Source organism: Balaenoptera musculus, chromosome 6 (assembly GCF_009873245.2).
Source record: "Balaenoptera musculus isolate JJ_BM4_2016_0621 chromosome 6, mBalMus1.pri.v3, whole genome shotgun sequence".
In the NCBI taxonomy this organism is placed as follows: Eukaryota; Metazoa; Chordata; class Mammalia; order Artiodactyla; family Balaenopteridae; genus Balaenoptera; species Balaenoptera musculus.
The window spans coordinates 94,504,814-94,530,921 of record NC_045790.1 but is presented as its reverse complement, the minus strand read 5'-3'; the positions used below and the strand labels follow the sequence as shown (position 1 = coordinate 94,530,921).

General features: G+C 36.2%; 1 protein-coding gene across 1 annotated transcript in view; it reads left to right on the top strand.

Annotated features, from left to right (window-relative positions):
* Positions 1–4,549: 4,549 nt before the first annotated feature.
* Positions 4,550–26,108, top strand: part of SHOC1 (shortage in chiasmata 1) — an 88,103-nt gene continuing 66,544 nt past the window's right edge. Inside the window, exons 1-4 of the mRNA XM_036856427.1 lie at positions 4,550–4,594; positions 7,352–7,472; positions 11,187–11,274; positions 19,028–19,212. Of these exons, the coding sequence (XP_036712322.1) occupies positions 4,550–4,594; positions 7,352–7,472; positions 11,187–11,274; positions 19,028–19,212 (439 nt within the window). The remainder of the gene's footprint in view (positions 4,595–7,351; positions 7,473–11,186; positions 11,275–19,027; positions 19,213–26,108) is intronic.

Here is a 26,108-nt window from a genome sequence, read left to right as displayed (position 1 = left end):
TAGTATTTTTCACGTATCAGATCAGCAAAAATATTTAAAGAGCAATATATTCATTTCTGTTGAGTATTCAGGAAAATGGTTCCTCTCAGGCACTGTTAACATAAAATGCATAAATTTTTGGGAGGTAAATTGGCAATATCTATTAAATCTGAAATGCTCTCACTTACGTGAGTCAGCAGAACAACACAAATATATACCATAGAAATAACAGCAATAATATTCAAGACCATATGTCCAAGAATTCTTACTGCGGTATTATTTTCAAGGTAAAAAACTGGAAACAATCTGTTAAAATCCATCAGTAGTAGAAAGTTTGGATAAATTATGGCACATCCTTACTATGAAATATGTGGCTGTTTAAAAATGAGTTAAATCTGTATGTCTTGATCTGGAAGGTTGTTCAGGATGTATTGTTTAGTGAGGGAAGTAAGTAACCCATTTTTATATAATTGGCCAAACTATTTTGTGCATGCATACCTGTATAAATTTGTATGAACATGCAGGAAAGTGTGAAAAGATACACCCCAGATTGTTAACATCATCTACCTGGGAGTTGGGGTGGTAACAGAGATTACTTTTTCTGTATCCATCTTCGGATAGTTTTACTGGTTATGATGAGTATAACTACTTCGTGTTACTTTTGTAAGTTTTGCAAAATTAAATTAAAATTGGTTTAATAAAAGGTATACATCCAAGAACACAGAATAATTAACGTAACTCAATGCCAGATGAACACCTTTACAATTGATTGTTGCTAAACATAAAATCCGTATCGCTGTAGCAAACTGCACAAACCTCTACAACGTAGAATGAAGTAGGTAACTTACTGTGGCTTAACCATTGAGTTTCATAATTAGTATTTCGTTAATAATTAACTTGAAAGAAATCCATGTGTTAGTAAACTAAACAAGTCTATGTTACTTCTTGCAATCCTCTGGGAAGGAATCAAAGGCCAAGCTATGTCAGGAAGGCAGGAGTTAAGAAATGGAGAGAGGGTTTCCCTGGTGGCGCAGTGGTTAAGAATCTGCCTGCCAATGCTGGGTACACGGGTTCGAGCCCTGGTCTGGGAAGATCCTACATGCCGCGGAGCAACTAAGCCCGTGAGCCACAACTACTGAGCCTGCGCGTCTGGAGCCTGTGCTCCGCAACGGGAGAGGCCACGGCAGTGAGAGGCCCGTGCACCGCGATGAAGAGTGGCCCCCGCTCGCCGCAACTGGAGAAAGCCCTCGCACAGAAAGGAAGACCCAACACAGCCAAAAATAAATAAATTAATTAATTAAAAAAAAAAAAAGAAATGGAGAGAAAGGGACAAGTCTCCTTCCTTCTAGGGTGGATCAAGGGACTCTTAAATGAGTCTGTCGGTGAAAGGGCGGCTGTGATCAAGGTATACAATTTGCATTTCCCCAGTCTAACTCGTTCTCTTCCTGCCCCTCCTCGAAGGTTCTTCTGCCAAGGCACGACCATCACTTAGCCAGACATGTCTGGAGTCACGTTTGCCTCCTCCCTTTTGCTTTCCTTTGCCCCTGAATCTGGCTGCTAAATCCTCTCATCTGCCCTCTGGCACGCCTCTGCCCTTGCCCTCATCTGGTCCCTCCGCGTTCGGCGCAGCCACACCAAAGAATTCCAGACTCCTGTGGCCGTCGCGACTTTTCACACCGGCTCCTCCGAGCTTCCCGCCACCATCCCCACGGTCACTGTCCATCCTGTGACGCGAAGGTTTGCTCACCCGTGAGAACCTCGGCGCTGACCACATCACGTGCTCGGGCCGTCTCCTGCCTGGGCGTCCCAGGATGTGGGCCACGGCAGACGGAAGTGCCCTCATCCCGAGGGGCGGGGCAAGAGGGCGGGGTGGGGCGACGCCTGGCCTGGCTGGCCAATGAAAGCACTGAGCTCAATGTCAGAGGTCAGGCGTCCAGCGGGCGGGAATTTTCTCCTGAGAAGAACGGGAGGACGCGATTTCACCTCTGGTAAAAACCCTGAGAGGCTGGAGAGAGGAGGGAGGTAAGGTGTTCTTGAGCTGAGGGGAAGAAAAGGTCGGGCTGGGGCTAGAGTATGGCGACTCCGAAATCTCTAGAAGACAGATTTGTGAGGCCCGGCTGATGTGGTTCTGTGGGGACAAGACCCCAGAACCAGCGCCCACCTAACCTAACTGGTCAAGAATAGAGGGTGTGAAAGGAACAGAAAGACCAATAGGATTTCTAGCCACTAATTAGGTTGCATAGATTAAACAACTTGAGAATATCCGTGAACCTTGCCTCCTCTGAGATTTGACAATGGTGAAAGTGTGGTTTTTATGCAAGGAAGTGAGGAAGGGAAGAAATCTCCCGATACCTGAGGCTGGTGGAAGGAGATGGGAAGACTGCAAACCACACTCACCTCTGTGTGATCTTAAGTAATCTTGGGAATAATATTCCATTTTATATTTGTACGCTGTAAATAGATACAATTTTTATTTGTCAATTCTGCCTCAGTAAAGCTAGGTGGAAAAAATCTTGGGAAACCTAACTTCTCTAGCATTGTGCATAAGAGCCTGACCTAATGATTTGTATGCATTTCTATTCTGACCCAACAGAGTCCTGTCAGGAGGTAGCACAGGAGCAATACAATTTTTAGGAATATGTAAGGAAAACTATTTCAGGAATTGCTGCAATTCAGAAGTTGATTATTTTAAGATACCTTCTCTCTAACCATGATTTTGCTTGTTTTCCCCCTTGTCTTGGATTTTAGAAGTAAGGCCAGTTTCTCTCTCTTCCTGTCCACCCACCGCTATGAGATGGATTCAAATATCTGTAATGCAATGAAATACAGTTGACAGATGAAAGAAATTTTATGAATGTATATGATGTCCGGTATCTTATTGAAGTACTATACATTTAGCATGAATTTAAATGACTAACTTCAATACAACAGTAATTATTGTTTAAGGTAGTTGATGAGAGTGATGAATCCAAAGCTGATAGACTATTAGGCTTCACAAGAAAGGAAAATTTAAGATAAACGCTGACAATAAACTGAATGGATATACTAGGTAGAGTTGGTTGATTTTTAACTTTTTCTACTATCGGGCACATTCAGATAATTTTTCCTGAAAGTGCAATATCAAGAAGTAGAAATTCTAGAATCAATATTTGCTTCAAAGATCAGTGATACTCTGTATGGAAAAGGTATGGAAGTACAATGGTTGGAAATATTTCCAGAGAAGTAATCACCAGTTAGAAGATGCTTATGTTGGCATTAAGTAAGAGTGAAAGAGGGTACCAACACTATGTGTTCCCCACATTTGTTGATATCACAGAATCTAACAACATTAAAAAGTATTCATATAACTTATTGGGTTTGTTTTCATTGGAATGCTTATTATAATATCCAAAATATCTTCTGATTCATTAGTGAAATAAAATAATTTTGCTCTATATTAAGAAGTTTGCACTTAGATTTTTAACCCAGTAATTGAGTAGTTAAGAATGTTCACTTGACGATAACTGAAAATAGGAATAGATTCATAGCCAATTAACATAAATGAGATCTTCAGTTCTTCTGGAGAGCAATTTTACTATTTGGAAATAGGTAAACCTCAAACAGATTTTAAATGATAATGAAACTAAGGCAACACCATTTGGATTAAAATGTATATTTCATTCACTGAAAGCTTACTGAAAAACTACTACTGTATGAAAACTTCTAGTTTATATCTGAATTCCCAAAAACATTTTAAATGATTGATCAAAATGCTAAGAACTTTCTGATAAACTGGACTGTGTCCTAGAGTAAATAGTCTAAGCTGTAATTCCTCTGATTCTCACATAAATGAGAACCATTTTGGACTCATTCAGCATTCAAATTTATTGAGACAATCTGGGACTAGCAGATGCAAACTATTATATATAGGATGGATAAACAACAAGGTCCTATTGTATAGCACAGGGAGCTATATTCAGTATCCTGTGATAAACCATAATGGAAAAGAAAAAAAAATTTACTTCATTAGGTGAATTTGTTGATTTACTAATAATGACCCAATGACCTAAAAATAATATACCATAGTTGCTTTATTCCAAATGAGGTAGTAGGGAATTCTAACTCAGGCTTTTTATTTTCTAAGAGAGTGGAATTTTCCAAATCCTACTCCACTGCTTCAGCACAGTTTTGCCCTTGGTTATTCGATTTCGAGACCACTTAGGAAATACAGTTATCCTGAGAAAATCACTCCATCAGTCTTGTGAACCCCAGCCTCTTTTGCAACAAAATGATCACATTAAATATATTGCAATCCACCAACTAGGAGTTGTATGGATAAAATAGTATGAAAAAATATATGAACAATTTTATACCAATATATATTATTTTCATATTAGATTTAAATCATAGTAATAAATGTTATTTTCATAGTTAAATTTTTATCATTCAGAGCCTTTTTTAAAATGAATGAACCAATGTTTTGTGGTTAAGAATGGTTTTCTGCTCCTGGCTTTGCTGTTTTACCAACATTTACTTTTAATTTTTATATTTCCGGACGTTGAAATTTGTACTGCTTCCAAAGAAAGAAGACATGTTTCCAGCATTCAAATATTGCGCAATAGACTATTCATATGAGGTAGAGTGTTACTGGATCACTACCTATTTATTAAAAATTATGATATAAAAGTGTTATCTACATTCACTATATGACTATGATCATTTTTCAGTAATCCTTAGTCTAATTACTTTGAAATTCATTTAAAATTACTTTCCACTTTTAATATACCTTAAAAATGCTACTTTGGGAAGGAAATTATTGACAATTTAACATGAATTTGAAGCTGTCAGCAGGAAAAAATATAGAAACTCTTGACAAGTTTGGACTGCTTTTATGAATGATCTTGAGTGATCTTGAGAGGAGTGGGGAAAAAGCAATCCCAGTTATCTTTATGATAAAATGACAGTAACAGTATGTATTGGCCACTTACTATGGGCCAGATACTTCGCTCTTTGATGGATTATATCATTTGATCACTTGCTCTTTTGATGGATTATGTCATTTTGATGATCATAACTACTCCATGAGGAAGATACTATTATCTTATCAGGTTTTACAGTTTTACAGGTTAGAAAAATGGTGTCTAGAGCAGTTAAATAGCTTGTACAAAGCTGAAATTCAAACCAGGCACATTGTTAAGAAACTAATTAAGGACTTCCCTGGCGGTCCAGTGGTTAAGACTCTGCACTCCCAATACAGGGGACATGGGTTCGATCCTGGTGGGGGAACTAAGATATCGCATGTCGTGCAGCAAAAAAAAAAAAAAGAAAGAAAAAAGAAACTAATTAGAATAGTTGTCACACAACAGTTCATAGTTCTTATGATCTTAATTAACAAGTTAAATTTTGGGTTTCTTTATAACCTTGACCCCCATCTATCAGGAAAAAAATTGCTCCACTATAACTAAAACTGTGTTATATTTTATAGGAAATAAAAAAGGTATATAGGTATCTTCAGGTTTTCTTATTCCCTCATAACCGAGGAAGGCAAATGTATCATTATAACACATATATGGTAGGGAATCAGAGGTCATTGTTACACAAATATTTATGAATATATTATCCACTTGCAAAATTAGTCTATACTCAAACATCCTCAAACTTTTATCCTCGCCAATGGTATCTTAGTTTCTTGCTGATATCTTAGTTTCTTGCCATGATACAATACAAATATACTAATCAATGGCAAATCTTGCAAAAGATACTGGGTTTTGTAAAGTTCGTGAAAACAGTGTTGAAGAACCACTCAAATAACAGGTAAAGCTATTATCAGATGAAGATTTTACAAAATTAGACCAGATTACAGACAAGAGAAAGAGAATGGTTTGAATATCAAAGGAGTCAGAGATGCCTTGGGAAAATTTGATTAAATCCTCAAATATTTTCTAGAAATATTTATGATCAAAGGTGAAATAATGATTAGTATCATGCATATCATCATATAATACAGTTTTGAGGGAAATTATGACAAAAAATCAGTTATAAATATAAGCTAACTATGAACAAAATTTCATTAAATATAAATTTTAATTTTTATAATTTTATTTCATTTTTTAGACAAAGTTCCAATCAAGCTTTTCTTTCCTTTTTACTATGAATCTTTGGTCCTCATTTTATATAAATTACTTTAACTGAGCTTTTCTTTGTACCATTTATTCTTAGATAATGAAGACCTCTTATTTAATATGTTGCTATACCTTCAGCAAACATAAAACTCTTGGGAAGTAATGCAAGAAACTATCATTTGTCCAAATACATAGAATAATGAATTCTGTGGGAAGTTGAGAGTCACTGAGGGACGGCTTCATAGAGGAAATATTGCTTAAGATGAGCCTTGAAAGATGAATAGAATTTTGATAGCTAGAGAAGAGTATCATGGCATTTTTCAGAGGCACAGTGTAGACCACAGTGTTGATGAGGAAGTGACCACTAAATGTTAATGGGGTAGTAATTGATCTATTTAAAGACTACAGTTAGTATTAAAGAGTAATGGAAAATAAAGCAGGAAACTAAAGGCAGACCCAAGTATAGAGAATTTTGATTTATAAGCTTACTTAACTGATTTAACATCCTTTTAAGGTTTAATTATTAGATTTTTTTTTAAATAAATTTATTTATTTATTTTAGCTGTGTTGGGTCTTCATTTCTGTGCCAGGGCTTTCTCCAGTTGCAGCAAGCGGGGGTCACTCTTCATCGCGGTGCGCGGGCCTCCCACCATCGCGGCCTCTCCCGTTGCGGAGCACAGGCTCCAGACGCGCAGGCTCAGCAGTTGTGGCTCACGGGCCCAGTTGCTCCGCGGCATGCGGGATCCTCCCAGACCAGGGCTCGAACCCATGTCCCCTGCACCGGCAGGCAGATTCTCAACCACTGCGCCACCAGGGAAGCCCTATTAGATTTTTTTTAAAAAATTAGTAACATATTTGCTGGATGTCACAAGTGAAACTGCAAAGACATAGAAAACAAAAGTTAAGATAGCCATATTATACTGTTAAGTGAAAAACAGCACATTGGTAAATGGTATATAAATGATGTGATTCCATTTTTTTTGTCACACGCGCACACACACACACACACACACACACATTTTAGCCTAATCTAGAAAAGAAAGTATCTAGGAAAATACACGAAACTATTACTGATATGACTAGGGACCTTGACTTTCTCAGTTATGTGGTTCTGTGTTAGATATTTTATAGTGAGCATGTATTACCTTTAAATAAAAATAATATAAATTTGAAAGAATAGAGAATTTTAATATTCTGAATATTGACAGATAAGTATTTTAAATCCACTATCTATATATTAAAAGATTTTATAATCTTACTTTCTTACATAGAATGTAGTTAGAAAGAAGTTTTGCAGAGCTTTATTGCTTCGAATCCCTTCATGTTTATATCAAGATGAAAATTATCCTGCAAGAGTTATTGATAATAAATTTAGGAGGCCATGGACAAGAGGTATGTTTTATTTTTATTTTTTAAAAATCTATTTTTAAAAGTATTTCAGAGTTTAGCATAATAAATTATTAAGAAAATGCAGTGATTTTCTCATTATATAAAATTGTATTCATATCAGAATTCCAAGAAGTTTACAAATTAATATTTTTATGACAGAATTTAGGTGACAAAGTAAGGAACTGGAAAGCTTATACTAGATATGACTAGAACAAATAAAAGATATGTAGGTGATGAAGTCTTAAAATATTCTAACATTGTAACATTTGTTGTACTATAATAGGATCTTGTTCAACTGTAGGAAGGCTACTTTAAGTTGTAATAATACACTGAACATAAAACTTTTTAAATGTATATATACAAAATACCATCTTTTGCTTTTATCATGTCATAGACTTAAAGACTAGCCTCCCTGGAGGATACAAGTCAGTTAACAACATTTATTTACCCTGTATTCTGTATAGGCACCATTACAGGTGCTAAGAACACAGTTACTAATAAGACATAGAAATAGTCCCTGCCTTCAGTGGGTTTTCAGACAGGTAAGGAGGATGCAACAATAAAACCATTAAATATGTAAACGAATATTTGGTATTGATAAATGTATAGAGAAGACACATAGTGTAATGTTATATGAAATTTCAGGAGTAGGGAATGCTATTTCCTAAGATGGTTAGGGTAGGACTACAATGAAGAGGTGGACATTTGAGTTGAGATCTGAGTAATAAGACAACAGCAACCATAAAAAGATATAGGGGAGAAGCCTTTCAAGCAAATGCAAAATTCCTGACTCAGGAATAAACTTGATGTGTGTAAGGACCAGAAAATTAGGCCATCATGACTACTTAATGAAAAAAGGGGACATCTGACAAGTAGGCAAGTTCTGAAAGATATGAGGCTTTGAAGGCCATAAGATGGCGTTTGTTTGTTTGTTTATATTATGGCTGATATGGTAAGTCATTGGACAGTTTTAAGAAAAAGTGGCATAACCTGATTTTTGTATTAGAAAAACCATTCTGGTTGTTTGGAGGTTGGAAGGGGTAGGGATTGGGAGGCAAGGGTAGAGGCGAGAAAATCAATCAGGAAGCTACTGGTATGGTTCAGAATCTAGACTACTAGGTGAATCTATACATAAAAGATGGTACCTTAGACTAGGCTTATAGTAATAAAGATGTGAGAAGTGGTTGAGATTGGGATTATTTTAGAGGTCCAGCCAACAGTGAGAGGGTTAAAAAAAAAAATAGAAGAATAAAGAGTTTCTTCTAGGTTTTTGACCCGAGCAACTGGGTGGATGGCAGTGCTATTTCCTAAGATGGGGAAAGGCTTGTGGGGAAGCCAATTCGTGGCTGGAGTCAATAGCTCTGCTTTGGCCAGGTTAAAATGCCTATTAGGCATCTAAGTGGAGACATCAAGAGGCAATTGGTTATATTAATATTGAGCACAGCTGGAGTTTCAAATTGGGGTCATTGATATGTAGACTGCACATTCATTTGTAGAATTGTATGAAGTCACTGAGAGCATGAGTATAGATAGAGCAGAGAACCTAGGACAAAGCAGCAGAACACTCCAACCATTCAAAGGCTGATATAGAAGGTGAACCCAGCTAAGAAGACAAGTGAGGTAGAAAAACCAGAAGAGTGTGGTGTTGTAGAAGTCTAAAGAAGAAAGTGTTTCAAGAAGGAAGAAGTGGTCAAAAGCATTGATCCCTGTTAAAGTGTCAAGTAAGATGAGAATAGTGTGTTGACCATTAGCTGAACTAAATGTAGATCATCGATGACCTTGGTAAGAGCGGTGCCACTGGAATATTGTGTATGAAAGCCTGATCAGAGTATGTTGAGAAGAGAATGCGAAGTGGGATGTGAGATGGTAGTTATAAACAACTCTTTTGAAGAATTTTGCTATGATGGTAAATAGAAAAATAGAGGTGCATTAGCTGAAGGGAGAAATAGGGTAAAGAGTTTATTTTTTTAGATGTGCGAATTAAAAAAATATATGTGTGATAAGGAAAGAGACTATAAAATGTTTGTCTGCCAATGGAAATAATCTTGGTAAAAAGAAAGAAAATGATGATGCAGGAAGTAAAAAGGATAACTTAGTAAAAGAGGATAGTATCAAGAGCACAATGGGAGGAGTTGGTATTAGAAGCCAGGATGGTTCTTCCACTATGATAGGATAGGAAGGCAGGGTTTGTAGGTACTTATGCTAGTGAGATGTTAGAATTGGTGATAGAAGATGAGGTCGTTCTTTTCTATTTGTACTAAGTTTTTGTGTGGAGGCAAGGACATAGAGAGTGGGTAGGGGGATGAGTATCAAAAATTTGAGGGGGGGGAGTGTCACATAGTTGTCCTGAAGAATGAGAAAGTCAGTTTCATTAAGAAGGATATTAAGATGAATTACCATTATCATCTGTCAATGTTGGATGCCCATTTAAAAGTTATGGTCAAAATCTCAAGTGAGCTTATTCAGAATGGCTTTTTTTTTTCCAAATAATTTTCAGCTGTTCTAGTGTACATATACAAAGTGAAGAGTAGGGGGTTTCCTAAGTTGGTATAAGGGAAAGAGAGGCAAGGGAATTAAGTCTTTGTAAGGGAGTGATTATGAGATTGGCCGTGGAACCTAAGCTGTATGAGAAAGGAAGTGAGGACATGAGGGAGGATGAATATATTGTAAAAATGGAAGGGTCAGTGGATTGAAGGTCTCAGTCAGGTTGGAAATAAGGTAGAGAGTGGCTTTCATCAAATGCTTCTCTAAAACTATAGAAGGAAAAAAATGAGTTAATTATTTTTCCTATTTCTTTTCCTTTTCTTCTTTTTAAAAATAATAATAACAATAACACCAAAATTTATTAGGCATTTACACCATGTCAGGCACCATTCTAAGCAATTTACATGTCTTATCACATTTAATCTTTACAACAACACTTTGAAAAGGCCATTATTGTTCCTAATTTGTAGATAAGGAAACTGAGATAGAAAGAGGTTAAGAGATTTACCCAAGATCATACAGTTAATAAGTAGCAGTATAAGTATCTAGGCAGGGTGATTCCAGAACCTGTATTCTTAACCACTAAACTTTTATATTTTTCAGTGAGGCACAGACTCAGATGTTCAGTTGTTTGTTCAAGGTAACAAGAATAGTAAGAGCTAACGCTTAGGTAGAATACAGGTCCTTTGCCTCTTCACTCAGTTGCTGCTTCTGACACTAGCATATGACGTGGTCCCTCTACTTAAGGAACCGAGGGTCTAATTTGGGAGACAAGCTATAGATACACATAAAATTTTAAACTATGACTGTATATGATTAAGTACTGAAGTGAGTGCCACTGACAATATTATGGCCCTTCAAGGGGAATGTATCAGAGTGAGCTGGAATGGTAAATAAAGGCTTTATGAGAAGTTACATGAGCTGTTGAACAGGATTATCTAGGATGGTAGTGCTGTATAAGCAAAAGAGAGGCTGTAAAAATGAGGATGCTCTGTTCAGGTGATATTGTTCTGACTGTGGTAGAGAGGGTTTTTTTTTTTTTTTTTTTTTTTAGTGGGGGTTGTAATAATGAGAATGATTATTTAAGTATTTGGAATCTGGTATAACTTTGAAAAAATTACATTTGTGAGCAAATAAAGATAACACCATAATGTAAAAGGTGAATGTTTGGCTTCCTTGTATTAAGTTTAAAAGAAAATTCCAGAAGCTAACGTTTACCATTCTCCTTTCTAGTTTCAGCTGTTTCAGTTACGGGAATGACAGAAATCTCAGCCTTGGATCAACAGAAAGCAAATCTCTTTGTGGAGGAGTTCCTTGAGAAGTATGTGTCCTTAATCCCAAATTTCCCCTTTACATCTAGAAGATGAATAGTAAATTCTCCAGACACCTAAGAGAGAAGATCCTTTCCTTTATATCCTCACAGGTTTTCTTCTTTTATCCAAAAAACAAGCCCTAGTCTGAACCACAAAGGAGGGGTTAATCGAAATGATTCACAGCCTCTTTTTTATCTTTCCCTCATTTATCACATATTAACACTTTTCTATGCATTTGTATTGCAAAAGACAGAAATAAATCCAAGACGCTATTATGCTTTTAACAATAAGTAAACTTTTGGTGGAAAGAGTCTATAAAAAAATCCTTTCTATTAAAATCAGTCTTTTTATCCCTGTAGTAGAAATGCAGATTAAGGTTGTTTTCTAACATACTTTGTCAAAACGTTATTTATTATTAGTTCAGTCATTCATCAGATATTTATTGGATACCATTCTGTATGCTGGATACAGGATAAAAAATGAATAAGATACAGTCTCTGCTCTCAAAGAACACAAGAAAATAGGGAATAGAGATTTATAAATAAATAATTACAATAGAATGTGGGAAGTACAATGCCAGAGATAGGAACACAGAGCATAATATGAGGAAGAACATCTAACCCATTCTATGATGTTCAGGTAGACATAAAGTAGAGATTTTAGTGCAAATATAAATAATTTACTCTGCTGCTTCACTTCATGCAATGAGTGCTGATCAGACCCAGGAAGGATTTAGTTATTGTTCAGATTTCCAGTTTTAGTAATTTAAGTTTTCCTTAGTTACAGAGAAGCCCAATATACTATTTCTGTCACCTAGGAATTTAAAAATCAGGTTAGGAAGATAATATATGAGCAGAAAAAATTAACAATGTTAAGAATTAAATGATAACATAAAATGACCATCAAAAGGTCTTTCACAAGGTATAAGGTCAATGCAAAGTATCTATCACATGACTAAACTGTAGAGCAGGGAGGAAGCAGAAAGCTGTAGTGAAAAGAGCTCTGCACTATGAAATAAAAGATGTAGACTTGATTTGAAAAGTCAAGTACTGACTCCTCAACAAGTCATTTTCTCTCTCTGATCTTCACTTTCTGTTTCAGTATAATGATGATGAGTCAGTGTTTCTCAAATTTTAATGTACATATGAATCACTGAGGATCTTATTAAAAATGGAGATTCTGATTCAGTCAGTCTGTGTCGGGACCTGAGATTCTGCACTTCTAATATGCTCTTAAGTGTGCTGATGCTGCTGGTCCAGGAGCCTACTTTGAGTTACAAGATACACGATGCTCTCTAGAATTTCTTTTCACCCTAAGAGTTAGATTGGTAGGGCTGTGTCTTTATAAGCAGGAGAGATCAGCTTCACAAAGAAGTAGGAACTGAGCTTGAGCGGGACAAAGAAGGAGAAACTAACTTGAGAGAACGCATTTCAGGCAAAGGAAACAGCCCATCTGAATAGAGGCAAAAATGTGCAATAATTACTCAATGAAGGCAATGATGAGGCTCAAACAAAAGATTCCTGTATGAGAGAAATGCAAGGCCCTGAAGGAATGGGCACCCCATCATATCTGACCCTCCATTTTGCAGTACCAAGATCATGTCCATGGCAAAGAAGGTGGAATCTGTGGCACCACCTAGAATAAAATTTATATTTCTCTGCCTCCCTGTAGCCACGTGACTGAGCTCTTCCCAAAGCATATAAGCAAAAGAGGCTTATGCAATTTCTGAGGGATGTCCTTAAAAGGAAGTGGTGTGTCTTGCTCCTCACTTTTCTCCTGCCTGATGTTATTGATAGAATACAGATGTAACAATTGGTTCCAGCAACCACCTTGGAGTATACAGGATAAGAACTAAATCTAGGAATGGCAGAGTGGAACAAAAGAAGCCTCAGTCCCTGATGAATTGTGAAACTGTCTCACTAGCCATGACCTTCTAGCCTTGAGACTTTTTGTGTGTGTTTTAGCCATCATTAATTTCAAGTTTGTCTCATGAAGTGAAATTTAATTTTTAATAGCCTTTACTCTTTAGATCAGTTTTTGGTTCACAGCAAAATTGAGCAGAAGGTTTAGAGATTTCCCATATCAAAATTTAATTTTAAATTTGGGAGTTTTATTACCTAATGGAAATTAAGAGTAAACATTCTGATCATTAGCACTACCTAGATTTCCTAAACCTTGCTTGTCCTCTCTTTCTCACCTCTGTTTCTTCTTCCTGTTTTGTTACTTCTTAATATTGATTCTAAGACCTCAGTTTCTTTACTTTTATTAATTTATTAGTATACTGTTTTAACATATATAGGCATTTTCTGCCATGTGTCCTGAAAAACCTTATGTTCTTCAAAACTGCACAGTAAAAATAACAGGGCATACAGGAAAATTAGCTTCTGTAGTCAAAGCTATGCAACTTGCAACAGAGCACTAATAAAAATAATAACTATTCTAATTTATTTTAAAAAAGACCACCAGCATACTTGAAAAGGCATGTTAAATTCCTAACAAATAAATACATATTAGGGTAAATATAGAAATTTGAAAAAAATGAAGATATCTTAATGGACAGGCTAAAGGAGGAGTTGAGGCTACTGAATTATGGAGACAAGGGCAAAATGCAAAAAGATCATGGATAACCATGCAGTAAGCTTCCTAGCTTCCAGGACAGAGCTCATGGCCAAGTAGAGCAAGAGGAAGAACATATAACAACATTCTCTATTCCTCTGTGGCTTGCTGCATTCAGATAAATGCAGTTGAATACAGGACATTGCACATATATTTAGTTCATGTACACCTCATAATAACTATGTGAGATGGGTATTACAATCCCAACATTACATGTAAGAAACTAAGACTCAGATTAAGTCAATTGCCCACAGACATGTAGCTAGTCAATAGTTGGAGTGAGGATTCAAACCCTCAAACCGTAGTCTGTATGACTTCACACCCTATACTCTGGTTTGGTTTATATAACATCTTTATTGAGATAAAATTCATATCCATATAACTCCCATTTAAAATGTCCAACTCTGGGACTTCCCTACTGGTCCAATGGTTAAGACTTTGCCCTCCAATGCAGGAGGTGCAGGTTCGATCCCTGGTCGGGCAGCTAAGATCCCACATGCCTTGCAGCCAAAAAAACAAAACATAAAAGAGAAGCAATATTGTAACAAATTCAATAAAGACTTTAAAAATGGTCCACATCAAAAAAATCTTTTAAATTTTTTTTAAAAATTTAAAAAATAAAGTGTCCAGCTCAACAGTTTTTAGTATAGTCACAGGGTTGTACAACCATCACTACAATCAACTTTAGAGCATTTTCATCAACACAAAAGAAATTCTGTACCTATTAGCAATCACTCCCTATTCTTTCCCCCTTACCCTGGACGGACAACCACTAGTCTTCTTTCTGCCTCTCCAGATTTGCCTATTCTGTACATTTCTTTTAAATGGAATCTAACTAAAATCATACACCAATCCCAGAAGGGGGGGCGCTGGTGGTGATTTCCCCACACCATGAAGCAATGCTCTAACACCAGCTGGGTGTCTTACGATTCAACTCAATTCTGACACTATCAACCTGGAGATAGCATCAGATCCCACAGGTTAAGGGTTTAGTTCTACAAGACTGCCCCCGCACCCCACACTTTAGATGCCGTTTGCAAGGTTATCACCTGTGCTTCTGACTGACCATCTATAGATTGGAGGTTCCAACAACCCCCTCTTTGGGTTCAATCAACTTGCTAGATAGACTCACAGAATTACAGAAACATTTTACTTACTGGATTACCAGTTTACTACAAAAGGGAACAGTCAGATAGAAGAGATACATAGGGCAAGGCATGGGGAAAGGGCATGGAGCTTCCATACTCTCTCCCGTCACCCCACTTTCCCAGCACCTCCATGTGTTCACCAACCTGGAAGCTCTTTTTTTTTTTTTTTTTTTTTTTTAATTAATTAATTAATTAATTTTTATTTATTTATGGCTGTGTTGGGTCTTTGTTTCTGTGCGAGGGCTTTCTCTAGTTGTGGCAAGCGGGGGCCACTCTTCATTGCGGTGCGCGGGCCTCTGACTATCGCGGCCTCTCTTGTTGCGGAGCACAGGCTCCAGACGCGCAGGCTCAGTAATTGCGGCTCACGGGCCCAGTTGCTCCGCGGCATGTGGGATCCTCCCAGACCAGGGCACGAACCTGTGTCCCCTGCATTGGCAGGCAGACTCTCAACCACTGCGCCACCAGGGAAGCCCCCTGGAAGCTCTCTTAACCCTGTCCTTTTGGGTCTTTAGGAAGGCTTCATTACATAGGCATGATTGATTACATCATTGGTCATTGGCAGTTGATTCAACCTCCAGCCCCTCTCCCCTCCCTGGAGGTCGGAAGGGTGGAACTGAAAGTTACAATCTTCTACTCACATGATTGTTTCTCATGGCAACCAGTCCCCATCCTTAGGTGCTTTCCAAAAGTCACCTTATTCACATAACCAGAGATAACTTTATCGCTCTCATCACTTAGGAAATTCCAATGGCTTTAGGAGATCTGTGCTAGAAACGGATATGAAGACCAAATATATATCTCATGTTATAAATCACAGTATCACACATACAGTATGTGATCTTTTGTGACTGGCTTCTTTCACTTAGCATAATGTTTTTAAGTTTCATCTATTTGGTAGTATGTATCAACACTATTTTTTTTTTTGGCCATGTGGCATGAGGGATCTTAGTTCCCTGACCAGGGATCAAACCCTTGCCCCCTGCAGTGGAAGCATGGAGTCCTAACTACTGGACTGCCAGGGAATTCCCAGCACTTCATTTTTTATAACCAAATAATATTCCATTTTATGGATATACCACATTTTATTTATCCATTCATCAGTTGATGGATATTTTTTCCCCCTTTCTGGCTATTATGAGTAATGCTGCTATAAACATTTGTGGACAAGTTTTTGTGCAGACATATGATTTTATTTCTCTAATGGTGGAATTGCTGGATCATATGGTAACTTTGTGTTTAACTGTTTGAGGAATTGCCAGACTGTTTTCCAAGCAGCTGTATCATTGTACATTCCCACCAGCAGTATATGAAGTTAAAATTTATTTACATCTTGTCAACACTTGTTATCATCTGTCTTTTTGATTATAGACATCCTGGTGGGTGGCTCATTGCATGTCATTGTAGTTTTGATTTGCATTTCCCTGATGGCTAATGATGTTGAGCATCTTTTCATGTAATTATTGGCTTTTAGTATATCTTCCTTACAGAAATGTCTATTCAAGTCCTTTGCCATTTTTAAATTGTGTCATGTGCCTTTTTATTATTGACTTTTAAGAGTTCTTCATGTATTCTAGATACAAGTCCCTTATTAGATATGTGATTTGCAACTATTTTCTCCTGTGGATTGTCTTTTCACTTCCTTGGTGGTATCCTTTGAAGCACAAAATTTTTAGATTTTGATGCAGTTTGATTTATCTACTCTTTCTTTTGTTATTTGTGCTTTTGGTGTCATATCTAAGAAGGCTTTACCTCAACCAAAATCACAAGGATTTACTCCTATATTTTCTTCTAAGAGTTTGCCTGTGATTTTTTTTTTAAAGCCATAAATCAGATCGTGAAATGTCTCAGTTATTGGTGGTTTATCCATTTCATCAGTGGTATCCCATTTCACATAGAATAAAATCCAAAGTTCTTACCAAGTCCTGTAAGATCCGACATGATCTGATCCTTGCCCACCTATCCAATCTTACTCAGTTCCAGTCACCCTGACCTTTCTGCTTTTCTTAGACTATGCCAACCTTGCTCCCCTATTTTAAGCCTCTGTATGGCTTACTCCCTACCATTATTCAGGTAGCTGTAGCTCCTCAGAAGGCCATTTACTAACTACACTCTCTAAAATATACCTTTTGTCAACCCTCTGGCTGTTACTTGATGTTCTAATACCTCTTTTTAATTCACTCATAACAGTTTTTCACCACCTGGCATTATGTTATTTACTTATTTATATATTTGTCTGTTGTCCCATTAGCAGGTAAACTTCATGAGGGCAAGAACTTTGTTTTGTTCACCATTCCACTCCCAGTGCCTAAAGAGGTGTTAGCACATTGTAGACACTCAATAAGTATTTCATTTAAGTTAAGGAATTAGTGAACTGCAATGGATTAATTTACTCAAAAAGAATGATATGGAAAGAAAGCAAAGACAATATAGACTGGAAGCCTGGGAAACATCAGCACTACAAGTTAGGCAGAGGGAGTGGCACCAATGAACAAGGAATAGATAATATTGGACAAGGAAGAGATCCAGGAAATACTGGTCTTTACAGTTCACTTATATCTAGGGAAAGAGAATTGATGCCGTTTTCTCAAAACTATAGTACCAAGGATTTTTATAAAGTACTGACTCTGTCAGTAATATTTATTTTTTTAAAAAGCAGTTATCTAAGCACTAAATTTAGAAGTCTATAAAGATCCACATAGGAATCAGTGTTCTTTTGAGTAATATGGACCTGGGTGAGTTGAAATATTTTTTCTTGTACCTTGTATTTTCTTAAAGAGTAAAGCAGAAACTTTAGAGATTTTTCTATATATGATTTGGGTATGACATGTTCATTATTTTTCTCTAATTACATTGGGGAATTATATTGATTTTGGTTCTTTCAGTCTGTACAGAGAATTATTAAGGCTAAAATATTTTAGGATATCATAAAAAATGTATATCAGAATGTGTAGCTAAATTGCCAATAATATATTTATCTGTTGCAAAAATCAGTGGAAAGATCTCTTGTAAGTCCAAATACCCCAATGATATGGACAATGGCAGATATACCTGGATCAATCAGGAAACAGGCAAGGTACAGGCAGGGTCAAGGGAGCCAAAAAAAAAGTTCCCAGGACTAACAACAGCTGGAAGTTGTTACCACCCTAAGCTTGAAGGAGCAGTAACCAAAACAGTAAGAACTGCAGCTATGGGAGAGAGGCTGTCTGATAAAAGATGTAACTGTTGGTAGAAGAATGCATCCACTTCTCCAAACTGTGGCCCAGGAGGGAAAGATTTGGAAAGAATAATATTTCAACCTGTTTGTTTTCCCACCTTTGATCTCCTGCCAATGCTTCCACTGTTTGAACGCAACCAGAAGACAGAGCAAGGGAGCCTAGTTGGTTCACAGAGATCAGTCTCCTAGGTTGTAGAACAGAATGTAAAAGTTGGATAATGACATGGAAAAACAGACATTCAATATCCAGCACAAGGGCATTTTGGCAATGCATGGCAAAGTCTAAAAACCTATGTATCTTTAACCTCATCATTTCCATTTTTAGGAACTGCGTTTTGAGAAAACGATTAGACAAGTGCACAAAGATATTCCTTGCATTGTTGCTCATAATAGCAAACAATTACAAGTTTAAATTTCCAATACTAGGGAACTGGTTGAATAAATTATTATTTACCAATACAATGGGTTCTTGTTCATCCACTCAAAAATGGAGTGAATTGTACATTGATTGACATATGAATGTGCTCATGCTTCATTGTTTAGCAGAAGAAGAACAGGTTACAGAATACTATGTACTTGAATCCACTTTTATTTTAAAATATTCCAAAATAATTGAGAAAATGCAAAATTTTAAAATTCATCTCTTGAATGGTGGAGCTATGGGTAATTTTTCTCTGGATCTGTTGGAATTTGGTAATTTTCTAGAGTGAACATATACTATTTGTTAATAAAGATGTTTTAAAATAGGACATACACAAAATCAGTAATTTTCTAAAGTCACAGGAAGACAGTTACAGGAATGGTGGCTAAGCTTAGCTGTGAATTTGAGGAAATTGTTCCAAGTCCAAACCCAGACTCCCAAACTGAAGTAGAAGAAGCCAGCTTATATACCCATAAGGACTACAATGAAGTCTTTACACCTGTCAACGGCTTAGAAAAATGTCCATTACTTCAAGCACAGAAGCAAGGTAAAACATTTGTTATTTCCATTGTTATAAAACATTTCTTACTAATATACAAATGTTCATTTCGGTGATTTTTTTTTCTTTTATTGGATTTTTAAATTTTTTATTTTGCTAAGGATATTCACCCACAAAATTGTAATTCTAAGTTTTACATTAGTGAAATATTTTCTTTCATATTAATCCCCTTTTTGTAAATGTAGTTGTTTTTGGAGTTTAAGTGTGCTGAGCTTCAGAATAGCCTCAGAGGTTTGATCATAGGTTGCTCACAACATATTGCTATAATGATATTAGCATCTATGTACAGATCTGATGACACAGCAGTCTGGTGTAACATTAAATTAGTAGATTATTAAGTGATAGTTATATTTTATTTTCCCAAATATGCTAAAGATTTTCAATCTTATCTAATTTATATGAAACCATAATTCAAAGTGGAGATAGAAGAGTTGCAGTATTAGGTCAAGAAATTCACTCCGTTTTTACAAATTTACAGTAAGTAATAATTAAAGATACATTTTATCCAAACTATATTCCAAATCTCTCATCTTACTAGAGGGTGATAAATTTTTCCAACTGTGTAAAAACTTGCTGAGAACTACCTTTCTTGTATGTATAACAACCTATTCCCTTTTTATATTGAAAAACTTATGTCTCCATTATATAATTGCTACTATCATTTAAGATATGCTTTAGCTTGAACATGAAAAATAATTTGGTTCTTTTAGTGCTGTTTTTATGTATATACATAAATGGTGTATAAAATTTTTAGTGTTGGTAAATATGTGTGTGATATAGAGAGAGTTAAATCCCTCTTATAGTTTGAGAAGATAGAGATTGCATTAAAGACTAAACTTGAGAGCATGCTATAATAGGAAGAGCCTGAATTTGGAGTCAGAAGATTTGATCATAGTCTAAATCTACTCTTAAAAAGTGGCACAATTTTGACAGTTATTAAAAAGTTTATGGTTTTCAATTTTCTTCTATAATTTCTTTCTTTTAATTCATTCTTTTAATTTCTTATAAACAATTTTGTGGGGATCAAATTATATATATGTACATGTAAAGATATGATATATAAAAAATAACAGGCTACCCAACCACAACTGTTATTATATTAATGGGGCAAGCTAGAAGCATCTATTGGCAAATTTCATAATATCTGTCATCAGCTAGAACCAGAAGCTTCTTTAACTATTATACACCGAATGAAAATATGCTTGAGTTTCCCAAATACATATGAATTGTCCATATCCTATATCTCCTTAAGGGTCCTGTGTCATTTGACATCACTTTATAAATTTAAATTTGCAATTCCATTTATTTTCCTTGCAGTTGTATTGATTGCTACCAGATTTATAGATACTTTGGTCTCACTGTCTAAATGGAAAGGAATGTATTATACTTTGAGATTCAATTGATACTGTAAATTTGCTCTGTCTTATAAGAAATACAGTTATTACTAAATTATAAGTTAATTCCAAACATATATTTCTTTAAGACATAAAAACAGTGGGTATTTTTTTTTATTGTTTGTTGGTTTGTTGATATGTACTAATTTTTCTATAATATTCACATATTATTTGTCAATAAATGTAACCATTTTTATGAATATCCTTTTAGACATCCCAGGAATATATAAGCAAATACAAATTTTTTATTTTTAAAAATTGTACATGTACATAGTTTAGAGAGTCACATAGTTATTCAATGTTTATAGTAAAAAGCAGCAGCCCCCTAGCTTCATCAACCACCCACATGTATTTTAGCTTTATAGAGGTATAACTGACAAATAAAATTGTAATGTATTTAAAGTGTACAATGTAATGATTTGATATACGTATACATTATGAGAGGATTCCCACCATCAAGTTAGTTAACACATCCATCACCTCACATATTTACCTTATTTTTTCTTCTTTTTTTTTTTTTTTGGTGGGAACACTTAAGTTCTACTCTCTTAGCAAATTTAAACGCTACAGTATTATCACCTATAATCACCATGTTATACATTAGATCCTCAGACCTTATTTACTTATAACTGCAAGTTTGTACCCTTTACCAACCTTTACTCTCTCTATTTCCCCCACACCCCAGTTCCAGCCCCTGGCAACCACCATTCTACCCTCTGTTTCCATGAGTTTGGCTTTTTATTTTTTAATTAAAAAAATTTTTTAGATTCTGTATATAAGTGATACCATGTGGTAGTTTTGGTTGTTCTCTGACTTATTTCACTTTGCATAATGCCCTCCAGTTTCATTCATGTTGCAAATGGAAGGATTTCCTTTTTCAAGGCTGAACAATATTCCCTGTGTGTGTGTGTGTGTGTGTATCACATTTTCTTTACCCGTTTATCTCTCAGCAGACACTTAGGTTGTTGGCTATTGTGAATAATGCTGCAGTGAACGTGGGAAGACTCTCTTCGAGATAGTGATTTCATTAGGCATCTGTTTCTCCCTTTACAACATTTATATCTTTTTTGGTCTTACTGTGCTGGCTAGGATCTACAGTACATTGTTCAATAGAAGCAGTAATAGTTGCCATCCTTGTCTTGTTTTGATAGTAAAGGAAATACTTTGTTTCACCATTAAAAATGATGTAAACATTATTTCAATGTTTACATCATTTTCAACGGCGAAACGTTAGAAAAACTTACATACTTTATTGGGTTGAGGAAGCTTCTTCTATTCTGAGGTTGCTAAGAGCTTTTGATCATGAATGAGGACTGAATTTTATCAGTCCTCATTCATTTAAAATTTTATTAATGAATTTTATGTTTTCCTACATCTTAAGTATATAGAATGTCCCTTTACTAAAAACTTATAATCCTATAATCTAAACAAAATTGTTTTACTATTGTGATCATATTGTATATGCCTTATAGTATTTTTAAATGTTAACAGTATTTTGGGAACATTTCACCATATATTTAAGTTTTCTTCCAAATCATGGCTTTTAATGACTGCAGCTTTTAATCTTATTCATGTATTATAGATTTCCCAATTAATGTTGTTTTTAATTTAAAGTACGTTCCTAAATGTATTGTGGACCTGAAATAAATAGATTGCCAGATATTTCTCCTGCAAAGATGGGTTTATTTGGGATCAGCAGAGACTTGCAATTCCAGGTCTGCAACCATGGTGAGCCACATGTAAGTCCTTGCCCAGCAACGGGGGAACTCTTTTTTTTTTTTTTATATATTTATTTTTATTTATTTATCTTTGGCTGTGTTGGGTCTTCGTTGCTGCTCACGGGCTTTCTCTAGTTGCGGCAAGCGGGGGCTACTCATCATTGCAGTGCGCGGGCTTCTCATTGCAGTGGCTTCTCTTGTTGAGAAGCATGGGGTCTAGGCACGTGGGCTTTGGTAGTTGTGGCACGTGGGCTTCGGTAGTTGTGGCACACGGGCTCAGTAGTTGTGGCTCGTGGGCTCTAGAGCATAGTTGTGGCACACGGGCTTAGTTGCTGTGCGGCATGTGGGATCTTCCCGGACCAGGGTTCGAACTCATGTCCCCTGCATTTGCAGGCAGATTCTTAACCACTGCGCCACCAGGGAAGCCCGGGGGGAACTCTTTTATAGAGGGGAAAAGGAAGTTGGGAGGGCTATAGTAAACAAAGAGTCTATGGCTTTTCATTGGCTGAGTCCTTGCCAGGAAAGAAGAGGCGTCTTCCTTCTTCTGTTCGGCTCTGCTATCATAGCAGAGCATGAGATCTTCCCCTGATCATCTCCCAACTCTATTTAATGAGGCTTCTGTTTCTTAATTTTTTGCATTATGTTTCCATTTCCAATTATTTCCTTAGAGTGAATTTCTGGAAATGAAATTATTGATGTAAGCATTTTTTGGCTATACGTCCACTAGCATGGTATGAGAATACCCTATTCATGCCAGCCTTATCATCATTACCCTTGATGTTGTAATACATTTATCCAATGTGATGGGCAAAAAATTATATTTTTGCTTGCATTTTTTAAATTACTGGTGTTTAATGTTTATTTGCATATTTTTATGTTGTGAGATGATTCTCCTTTGTCTCTTTTTCTATTCTTATATTTTATCTTTATGTATCAAAGATATCAATAACCCCAAATATATTTAATTTGAACCTAACCAGTCCTGTCAATGTTTCCTTTATGATTTCTTTCATTGTTTTTAATACTGAGAAAATTCTTCCTTGGATTAAATAAATATTTATTCATATTTTGTTTGAGGTTTTCTTCAAGATTTTAGCATATGTTTAAAAGTAAAAATAAAAAGTTTTTTTCCTAAATGTTTTGGCAGTTGTCCCAATATTGTTTATGGAATACTCTTTCCTTTCCCCACTGATTAGAAATGCCACTTACATCATATGCCAAATCCTCATCCACATTACTGTTTGTTTCTGGATTTTCTATTATGTTCTATTGATTTACCTATTACTGTGTCAGTATCATACAGTTTTAACTATTTAATACACTAGTGTAACATGTATTAATAGTCTCCTCATTTTTTTCCTACTCTCACGTCTATATTCTTCCAGACTTACTTTGTAATCAGTTTTCCAAGTTCCAAGACAGACCACTTGAGATATTGAAATGTTATTGGTACCTTTTAGAATTTTTACCATAGTTAGTCTTTTTAGCCAGGAAAATGGTTTATCTTGCCTTTTCTTCAAGTTTATTTATTGGTTGATTGATTGATAATGCTCCTCAGTAACATTTTATGGTTTCCTCCATATACTTTCTGCACATTTTTGTTATGTTTATTCCTCAATATTTGCATATCTGTGGCCATCATGAACGAGTTTTTCCATTAATTTTTGACTAGGTTTATATATATATATATATATATATTTGAAAACCATTGATTTTATAATTTTTTATCAGACACTTCAGTGAACTCAGTTGTTTTCATCTCGTTATCTTGGGTTTTCTAAGTAGACAAAAGTATCTTCTGCAAAGAATAACCCTATCTTCTTTCCTATCAGTAGACATCTCTCTTTCTGCTTTTTTTCATAGTTAACTAGCCAACATTTTGTTTCCTCATGACAATTTAACACTCCTCTACAATAGAGGAAAACAGTCTCCTCATATCTGTGTTGGTACATATACTAGTGGTATTAAGGTAAGAAATCCAGGGTATGCTGGATTTCTTAGAATATAAGGAAGTAACACCCCTGGTAAAACCTTTGATAGTTATAAAGAACATTAGTTGTGGTGTGATGCTGCCCTCAAGTGGCTCCAACAGAAAAAGGTGGTTACAATGTTCATTGCAGCACTATTTACAATAGCCAGGACATGGAAGCAACCTAAGTGTCCATCGACAGATGAATGGATAAAGATGCGGCACATATATACAGTGGAATATTACTCAGCCATAAAGAGAAATTGAGCTATTTGTAGTGAGGTGGATAGACCTAGAGTCTGTCATACAGAGTGAAGTAAGTCAGAAAGAGAAAAACAAATACCATATGCTAACACATACATATGGAATCTAAAAAGAAACAAAATGGTTCTGAAGAACCTAGGAGCAGGACACGAATAAAGACGCAGACGTAGAGAACAGACTTGAGGACACGGGGAGGGGGAAGGGTAAGCTGCGATGAAGTGAGAGACTGACATGTACATATATACACTACCAAATGTAAAACAGATAGCTAGTGGGAAGCAGTAGCAAAGCACAGGGAGATCAGCTCGGTGCTTTGTTTCTACCTAGAGGGGTGGGAAAGGGAGGGTGGGAGGGAGACACAAGAGGGAGGGGATATGGGGATATATGTATACGTATAGCTGATTCACTTTGTTATACAGCAGAAACTAACACACCATTGTAAAGCAATTATACTCCAATAAAGATGTTAAAAAAAAAAAGGTGGTTAGAAAACAAGACCTCATAACTGATATGAGACATCCTCATGGACTCCCAGAAATACCAGGATGAGCCTGTAGGAAGGAAAGACAGCTAGAGGGGCTGAGTTTGAAAGTGGAAGGTGGAGATGGGGATATAAATGAATGCTGTTTGGGTTTTTACTGTTAACATGACTTCATTAGTACTTACAGAATGGATTTGCAAACAAACCATCTTTAAATCGTCTCAGCTAAACCCTGCTTAGACATGGAACTGATTTTGGCTAGCTTTCTGCGGTGTATCATGCATGGGAAGCTCTTGGCCACAGGATTGTCAAGAACTTAACAGGTTCCAATAAACAGATAAACAATCTCTTAGGAGGCTAGTTTACACAACAAGTTCTCTTTTGGTATTTTAAGTTAGCACTAGGCAAAGAGATGGTCCCTGCCTCTCTACTCTACACCACATATTTATTAAGCACATGGATACCAGTGATGTAGCTGGTCATGGGAGACATCACTTCATGCTATCCTTCTCTCGTACCATTCTAAAATTACTTAACTGAAAGGCCACTGCCCAAAACAAGAGACCGTTGCTTCCCCTTCAAGGTGGCTTTCGCTTTGGGGAGCTTGGTTTTCTGAGTAGTTCCTCATCTGAGCTTATATTTTCCTCTTTCTTTTTCCACTCAGAGATTATTGAGGAATGGGAGTAGGTTTTATGTTCCCTCCTGGGCCTAGAAACTGCTAAAGCACTGACACTGTTAGCTAAGATTCTAAAGTGACCCAAACATGATAGGGTCGGGATAGAGAGGAGAAACCTATTCCAACAATTAACTGTTAGCAGTCGTGTTTCCTAATATGTAAGCTGTATCACATTTTTCGAGTAGATACTTCACTACACAGCTTCCATTGTAATTAATTGTATAACAAACATGTTTGAACAACCTTAGCGTGCTAGAATGAGAGTTGGTCTCATTTATAGGCTTTTTAGACCATCTCCATTCCCTACATGTCAGTCTCTGGGGATGAATTGGAGACCTTAAGAGATAAAATCTTACAGAGAAGAAAACACTAGGGTCAGCAA